The sequence below is a fragment of the Mastomys coucha genome, unplaced genomic scaffold, assembly GCF_008632895.1.
Source record: "Mastomys coucha isolate ucsf_1 unplaced genomic scaffold, UCSF_Mcou_1 pScaffold3, whole genome shotgun sequence".
Lineage (NCBI taxonomy): Eukaryota > Metazoa > Chordata > Mammalia > Rodentia > Muridae > Mastomys > Mastomys coucha.
Window position 1 is genome coordinate 47,444,459 of NW_022196909.1, and position 8,750 is coordinate 47,453,208.

General features: G+C 57.8%; 1 protein-coding gene across 6 annotated transcripts in view; it reads right to left on the minus strand.

Annotated features, from left to right (window-relative positions):
- Positions 1 to 8,750, minus strand: part of Anks1a (ankyrin repeat and sterile alpha motif domain containing 1A) — a 159,241-nt gene that overhangs the window by 18,142 nt on the left and 132,349 nt on the right. For all 6 annotated transcript variants that reach the window (XM_031348311.1, XM_031348313.1, XM_031348312.1 and 3 more), the window contains 2 exons: positions 7,755 to 7,821; positions 3,070 to 3,176 (listed from right to left, as the gene is read on the minus strand). In XM_031348311.1, the coding sequence (XP_031204171.1) occupies positions 3,070 to 3,176; positions 7,755 to 7,821 (174 nt within the window). The remainder of the gene's footprint in view (positions 1 to 3,069; positions 3,177 to 7,754; positions 7,822 to 8,750) is intronic.

The following is an 8,750-nucleotide window of genomic DNA, read 5'->3' on the forward strand; positions in this document are numbered from 1 at the left end:
CACGGGGTCCCCTCTGACACGGACAGGGTTTGCTGGACCACGGGGTCCCCTCTGACACGGACAGGGTTCACTCTTCTGACCTCACTGCCATCCATAAGGCAAGACAGAGAAAACCATTTTGCCCCCTAAAGAAAAATGAAGCTACCAGAGATCAGCATGGACATGTCCTGGCACTCCATAAGCCTCCACTACCGAGCGACAGTGGGGGTCACGCAGTCATTCCTGTGTGCCCCTCACCAGCCCCACAGGAACATTCCCCACATTAGGAGTTCTTTCACTACATGACTTTTTTATGTCTATCACAACCCTCTGGCCTCAGGGCCGCCATCATTCTGCCACCGACACTTCCACGAGGCTGTCGAAGAATGACAGAGCCTGCTTGAAGGCACGGGTGTGCCAGCCATCAGCGACCTCCCTCTGAGCTGACCAAATGCACTTGCTCCTTAGTTCCAAGAAAGCCCATCTCCTGTGGTCATGGTCTGTGGTGAAGATGAAGGTGGCCAGGAGGCATGAGCCAGCGGGGGTTGCTGGCTCTCAGGACAGCCACACTCCCTTGGCCTGCTTTCCTGGTGCTAGGCCCCATTAGCACAGGGAGCTCATAGCCCTGATCTGACCCGGTTTTTATTCTACCTACAGGCAAGAGGGTGTGGAAGAAGTTTAAGCCACAAGGTTTGCTTGCCCGAAGCCATCATCGCATCACTGTGGGGACAGTCAGGATTAAGAGCACTGGACCCAGACAAGAGACCTGTGAGGCCACTATAGACCTTGACAGAGCTCCAAAGGTGACCCTGAGAGCAGCCGACAGAAGGCGCAGGACCCAGTGTAAATGTGAGTGTCGTGGCAGCCGGAGCACTGGGTCCTCTGTCCCAGAAGGCATGGGGCAGACTGTCCTGCAAAGCTCCTTTAGCCACACACAGAGCTCCCACAATGCTCACAAGCGCCCGGACAGGGAACCCCACGGGAGCACCTTGACTGCCAACATGTTTCCAGATGTTCCCACCATACCTGGACCTGGGCTTACTGGAGCTACTTTGTATCTACTAGAAACATCTCCCGGCACTCTCAGAACCAGGTGAAACACTCACTGATCCACAGCAGGACCTCTCACTGAGGGAGTGTTTCAGGAACGGGAACAGGCACCTGCTGAAATCTATTCATAGGCAGTGTACATGCAGTTTCCCAGGATGCTGTGCTGGCCGCTCAGACCTCTCCAGGCACTGAAACAACATCACACTAAACGCAAGTGTGCTCTGCTCACCCCTGGTGGATACCTCTGTGGATGCGCCAGGACTAAAGAAGCCCTGGAGGGACCACACTGCTGGCCATCAGGGTGAAAGGTCATAAAGTCTCTGCACCTTACATGGGCATCTGGTTCAGGGACATGCTTGCCCAAAACTCTAGCTGCTCTCTGGTCTGGGTTTCAGCCTGGGTCTGGGAGTCCTGAGGCTGTTGACGGACTGGAAAGCTAACCCTTTCCAAATTTAGCAGAGCTGTGCTAGGATTTTCAGGCTTAGCCCCTGGAGGACAGGAGCGCGGGGAGACTTCTGCAGATCTTGCCAGCAGCATGGCAAAGGGCTCTTAGAAGATCCCAAAACCGCGGAGCCGGGGCCAGCTGTCCTCCCCACTGACTGAGCCCTCCTCCCTCCCAGTTCCTGGTCCTCCCCTAAAGAGCACCATGAGTCAGAGGTTAGGATCCAGGAACCATGGACACCCACGCTGCGGCTCTAACACTGTGGACTTTTAAACCCTCGGAAAGGACGGCCCCCAGCCTAGCCACAGAGGGCAGCTTGTTGCAGACCTGTCTAGGAATGGGATGGCTTGGGTAAAGCACTCTCCATGGGACCTTTCCTAGAGTCACAAGCAGGATCCCCCGAGACGCCAGAGCCTATGCTGACGGAATAAACCCCTCTCCCCACTCAGCACACGGAGGCCGAGTGTGCCAGCTCGATACACATGGCCCCTCACGCGAGGTCAGGGCAAGTGGGCACAAGTGAGAGAGCTCTGCGTCAAGGTAACAGTGTGAGGCCCCAGGACTAGGAGAGGAAGAGACAGGCCTCCCAGAAAATGGGGAATGGGGTAGATGGGTCTGCTCACTTACCAAGATGCACAGCATATAAATGATTGTTCAGAGAGTGACCTCTTGCTTTGTGCCTCCCAAGTGCACAATTCTACCCGGCCAATTACTAGCAGTGTGACCTTTAGCAACCCTCTTAGCCTCTGCCTACGAGTGGGAAACAGGTAGAGATGCCAGCCCACACCTGTGGGTGCTGGGGAGTCAAAGAGCTCAGACATTATTAACTGCTGAGACTGGCACCCAGCTCACAGGAAGGACGTCAGCGGTCACAGCCACTGTGGTGACATCGAATGGCCCGCTCCTGCGGATATCTTGGCTCAGGCACTGCCTTGAATGGCTCACTAGGACAAGTGACACACTGGGCAAGGCTTCTTGGAGACGGATGACAGTGGGACCACTGGCTCCTGAGCGCACGGTCTAAGCTGAGTCCCAGCTCCTCAGAGAGCAGCGGGAGGCTCTGGTTTTCCTTTGACCCTTGTATTCCCCGTGAGTGCGGGATGAACCTTGCAAAAGCAACCAAACCGGCACTCAGCCTACTCTGGTCAGCTCTGAGGCCAGGTGCACATGAGGCTCTGGTTTCCTCCGCACTTGGGGGCAGGAGGAAACCTTTGCTACAGTGACAACAACCAAGTTCTGGAAAATAAGGAGACACCTGGCATCCAACTGAAGTGGGTCATGGGGTACCTGGCTGCCCTACCCATTGAAGCTGCAGGGGAATAGCTCCACATGACAGCCAGGATGCCACAGCATACAGCATACTGGCATCCAGTCTAAGAAACAAGGCTGGGGCCGGGGTGTGAGTCAGGGTCCCAAGTGTGCTCCCGCTGAGTAGCACTGGGGCCACAGGTAGCGGGGCCAGGACAGTCTGCAAAGTTAACCTCGGCTACCCAGCGGACTTCTGGGTGCCCACAGCCCCTCGGCTGGCTCTCCCCCAGGGGAAAGGATTCTGTGCTCTTTCCAACTTCAGCTTGGGCCAGCACATCTGCCGCACTTACCAGGAAGCGGACGTCATCGAAGCCGTTCAGCAGCAGCTTGCTCTCGTACTGCTGCAGGCCGATCGACTCCAGCCACTCCCCGACGCTCTGCTCCAGCGTCCGAGAACCTGACGAGAGAGGAATCGGCAGCCGCTTGAAAAGGGAGAACCCATTGAGACGGTAGCAGCGGCACTCAGAGGAAGACAGATGGCACTGCCACATCATAGTTGTTACCATGAGGCAGCCAGACTATGGACAAGAGAGCTGAGAGCAGGCACGCGGCTTCTCTTCTCTGTACAGGCAGGGACACAGCTGCCTAGCGCTGGACACGAGCCAACTCGGGTGGCTGCTGCCCACTCACACCCCACAGTAGGGGCTGTCCTGGGCCGGGGCTGAGGCTATACATGCACGGTCTCGCCCCAGGGTCAGGGGAGCCAACCCCCAATGGTCTCTGGGTCAACTGCTCCTCAATGTCCACGCACAGGCATGGCAGAAAGTCTGTCCCCACAGGCACTAGAGGGGGACACCAGAGCTCTAAGTGCCCACCAGCCTGGCCGCTCCTCCCATCCATGCAACTTCTGGAGCTGCTGTGGGGCTGTGGTGAGGGGCCAGTTCTGCGACCTTGCAGCACAGACCAATCAGGAGAGAGCGAGAGTCTTCATGCAGCTGAGGGACCCAGGCACACAGCGAGGGCTCCGGGAAGGAAGCGGCAGCGTTCATGGGGACCGGGCACATGCAACACAAGCAGCACGCGGAGCGGCGGGGGCAGAGAAAAGGCTTTACTTGTTTCCCCCCAGCAGTCCCGGAATAAGCAAACCATGGCCCCAGCTCCTCTTGCTTCCAGCTCAGGAGCCAGGGGACTGAGCAGGGCGGGTGGGCTGGAGTGCTGGAGCCAAGCTCAGGTATGGCTCTGCTGGGTCAGGGGCATGGTCTTCCACTGGCGGTGGGGCCAGCTGACAGGGGTCCATCTACAGCTAGCTTCTGGAGGCTGCAAGCGGGGTGCCTCCTGGGCTGAGGCACTGCCTTCCTGGCCTGGGCTGGCATCCAGGATAGTGGTGCTCAAGTTCCTTGTCTTCAGTGTTGGTTCCTGTGGCCTGCCTGCCTGCTTAGGGGGACAGTGGCCGGGCTGTCCGGTTCTTGGTCAAAGAAGACAAAACCAGGCAGATGGAAGAAAGAGCCACTTGTCATCAGGAGCCGGCAGTGTGTCTTTTCACAGTGCGCTGCTCTCTAGCTGAGCGACACACACACACACACACACACACACACACACACACACACACACCCAGAGCTTTCTTCCCAGGGTCTCTGGTCTCAGGATCTCTACCGATGCAAGGTCTTCTCGCTATACTCTCCAGTCAGGGTGGGACTGAAGCAGCACATGAGGGCAGACGGTCCGTCCCTCCCGGCAGCCCTCAGGTGTTCAGCTGGACGCCTTCACACCCACCGGACTTCTTTAGTTCTTGTAGCACAGACAGGTGAGAGGAGGGGGAGGAGGGGGAGACGAGAGGTGCAAGGTGGGAGAAAGAAGAGCCAACTACAGAGTCGTCACCTCCAGGAACTCTGCTTTGACACGGTGAAAGTCATCCAGCCGTCACTGGCAGTCTCTGCCCTTCAAGACAGGGCAGTGCCAACTTGCTCATCTTAGGGACCCTGCAGACCAACTGTAGCAGCATCCACTCCTCTCCCGACCTCCGCAGGCCAGGCCAGATGGTGGGTGGCGACCCCGGTAGTCTCCGGATGCAGGCTGTAGCAGCGCTCCGAAACGCCAAGCCTGGGGGCTCCCAGACTTGCCCTTGAATGGGAAGTCAGCTCCAGGAACCTACGCAGCAGGCTCTTGAATGCTCGTGAGCTCATGGAGCCCCGGCTGCTGATTCATTCCTGCTTGTAATCCCAGGGCTGGACAGCTGTGGTCCAGTCTGCTGCCGGGGATGTGCACGCTTACAGAGCCGCGGCAGAAGGCTTTGTCTGAAGGCTCTGGGGCTCCACACTGCTGGCTGCCGGCTCCACCGTCCTTGCTCACTCTCATGTCTGGCCCTCCCCCCTCGTCCCCTCCCACCCTTCCCCCTTCCACGCTCAGGAGAATACATCAGGGATCGGACATTGGAACAGAAGCTGCTGCCGCCAAGGGGGAGGCAGAGGGAGCTGACAGGTTTCCTGGGAGTGATGCTGGTGATGCAGACACGGCACTGAGGGATGGAAGCAACATCTCAAGCTCAGGGCCTGAAACCTCATTAACTTGGGCTGGTAGTTTTGAGGAGAGTCAGGGGAGGGGATGGGGGGGGAAACACAACCCGCAGTTAAGGACCCCCCCACACACTTGCCACTTTAGGAAGTGCTGCCCTACTCAGCACTAAGATAGCAAGGCATGGCTATGCACCTGATGCTCCACAGGGCCCAGGGGAGAAGCGTACACCTAGAGCAGGACGGTTAGCAAGGGAGGGCCAAGGGGAGACCCGATCAACTGCGAGTCCAGCCAGCAAGGGACAACGGAGGTCAGAGGCATGCAAGAATCACACACCACCCCATAAAAGTGCAGGAGGCACCTGCACCTCAACAGGTCACACACACGGAAGGTGCCAAGAGTCTGGGCCCCAGGAGGGTGCACTCGGTAGGTGCTCAACAGTGACTGTGGAGTGAGTGAAGCGGAGGAAAGCCAGGCTTCCCTCCTGACAGAGTAGGCCTTTGTTCAGAGAATCCAGAGTGCTTGGTGTGATGGGGCCTGGGAGCTGACAGAGGCTCAGAGCCATTGTGACACCTGTCTTGGGGGACTTGGGTATCTAGCTCCAGTGTGGACACTCTGGGGGGCTCTTGGGACTCTGTGTTGTGACCCTGCCCTTCAGGAGAGAACCTTGTGCAAAGCCAGTCATGCTGTGCTGGAGGCCATGCCAGAGCCTCCTCCTTGACCCTCTCTGACAGGTGACCCTATACAGCACGGCACACATCTTTGCCATCCTGGGGCTCCCTATACAGCACGGCACACATCTTTGCCACCCTGGGGCTCCCTACACAGCACAGCACACATCTTTGCCACCCTGGGGCTCCCTATACAGCACGGCACACATCTTTGCCATCCTGGGGCTCCCTATACAGCACAGCACACATCTTTGCCACCCTGGGGCTCCCTATACAGTACGGCACACATCTTTGCCATCCTGGGGCTCCCTACACAGCACGGCACACATCTTTGCCATCCTGGGGCTCCCTATACAGCACGGCACACATCTTTGCCATCCTGGGGCTCCCTATACAGCACAGCACACATCTTTGCCACCCTGGGGGCCCCTGTGCTGTGGTGTAGGAGGTGGCTCAGTAAAGCGAGCATGCATACGACACCAGGTGCAGGGTTAGCACAGCCAGAATGCAGAGAAGCCGCTTGCTGCTCCCATAGGTGGGAGAGAGGGCAAGGAACAAAGACACCAAGGGCAAGGCTCTTCCGGGGAGGCCTGACTAGATCCGGAGGCAGTGGTCCGCTCACTCCAGCCTCTGGATACATACATGGTGGTGGCTCACAGTAAAGCAGAAGGTAGCCACAACTAATCTCAAAGCTCTTGGTCCCAGCTATCAAAGTGGCACGAATCTGTCTGTCCCAAATGCCTATGCCTTTCAAACACCCAAACCTTGGAAAGACCTGTGCACACCCGCACAGTGGAACCAGTGGTCTGGAGAGGGATCCATGGGTTCCCGGCTGGGACAGGTATCTCTGTCATCTCCAGCCATCATCCAAGACTGACAAGGGCGGACCCCTGCTCAGTCCCTCAGCTAGGACCCAGAAACGGGGCTGTAGGGAAGGAAGCACCAGAAAGCAAGGCTGAATGCAGAGGGAGCCAAGCTACCACAGGCAGGCGCCCTGTTCTCAGGGTTCCTTCGTATCACAGACAGAAATGGGCAGGGCTTCTGTGGGCACGAGCTCCTTTCACGCATGCGCTGGTTCGTGTCTGAGATGAGTCACAGAGGTGCCGGCGGGAACCTGGCTCTCAGGTGGGGTGAGATGACTGAGACTTGAACTTGGGGCAGTGTGCCTCCCTCCAGAGCCCACGTTCTGACTGGCAAAGCCCACGGTTCCTTCCTCCAATGTACAGGTACCCTCCCCCACTAGGCCCCTCCCCCACTAGGCCCCTTAGCAGGGCCACAGGGGAGGCTGCTAGGGTAATGCTGAGGCAGGTGTGGAACCTGCCCTGGAGAGAAGCTGGGCCTCATCCTGGGTGCCATAGTTCTGGGCCCTGAGTCAGGACTCTACAGGGCCCTGTGAGCGCTGGCTCTCAGAGCTACTTTAAGGATGTCTCTCCTGAGAAAGAAACCTGGCATGATGGTCCATTTCACAGAACGGTAATCTGAGGCAGACCTTACTCTAATGGCTTGGATGAAAAGCCCGAGCAAAGCAAGGGGTGACCTGGGTTAGCACCAGCACATGACTGAGGGACCCGGGAGGGCAGGGGACAGACACACCCACTTCAGGAGACTCTGACGTATGCCGACAGTGACAACACTTGTCTAGCCCCACACTGCCAATGTAGTAAAACAAGGCACGCAAGGGCCACGTTTTCCTGACCAGCTGGTGCCAGAGCCACCTCAGGAACGCAGACCCGTGGGGGCGTGACTCCAGTGAGGGCCACTCTGATGAAGTCCGCACCGATGAACACAATGAACAACGTGGCACCTACAGAGCAAGCAGTACAACCCCTTCCGTCTCTTAATGGACAGCATACCTGAGATCTTCTGCTGCTCCTGAGAGAAGTCAATCCCTTCCCCGATGGAGCTCATGATTTTCTCAATCTGAAACAGAAAGAAGGGAGGCAGAATGGTCAGCTTGGGGCCGGCACTGGCCAGCTCAAGGACGGTACCACTTGGCTGTCCTCCCAGGGTCGGACCCAGCCCAGGGTGGGGTGGAGCAGCGACCCGTTCCTTCCCCTAGCAGTCCGTACAAGTCACTGCTTGTGTTAAATCTCAGGTTCCCTAAGAGAATCGTCGTCGGCTTTGTTCTATGCTGTGTTCCAAGTCGTGCTTGGCAGGCGGTGGGCCCAGTTAAGAAAACTGGTGGCCATGACAGCCAGTTCTGAGGTGTAGAGGCAGGTAGGCTGCCTGTGCACAGGAAGTTCCCGGAAGCCAGGGGAGGCAGGCATGCAGCCCTGGAAGGGAAGCCTTCTGCAGCTGGGCCCAGGGGGAGCTTTGCACCTACCGGGTAGGAGTCATCAACACAGCTCTTCCCCTGAACCACAGCAGAGCCAGCTGGCCTCAAAGCATCCAAATGGCTTCAGCTCGGCCCCTGGTGTGGACCACCTGTCTCAGCACCTGACCTGGGTTGCCATGGGCTGGACCCACGCAGCCCCATCTGCCCTCAGTCCGGCACATGTGGCCGGGGGTGGGTCTAGACAGCCAGATCAAGAGCGCCTGTCCCCTTTCTTGGGCTGCAGTGATAATGAGCTCATTCGCAGCCTCTTCCAGAGCCATGGAAAGAGGGACCTTTTGTACCAAGGCTTGGATGTTTTTTTCCCCTAAGTGCAAGTAAGGAGCCTGGGCCTGACAATCAGACAAACAAGTCCCAGCTGCCCTCCAGCTGGCACCCAGGCCGTGCAGCTGACATCCACAGGAACATAGGATAAGTGCCCCTCTCTCCCTGAAGCCAGTTTAGCTGCAGAGCTCAGCCAATGCACAGGGGCACAGCAGAGGTGACGAAGCCTTTCGGAGCAGACGGGGGGGGGGGG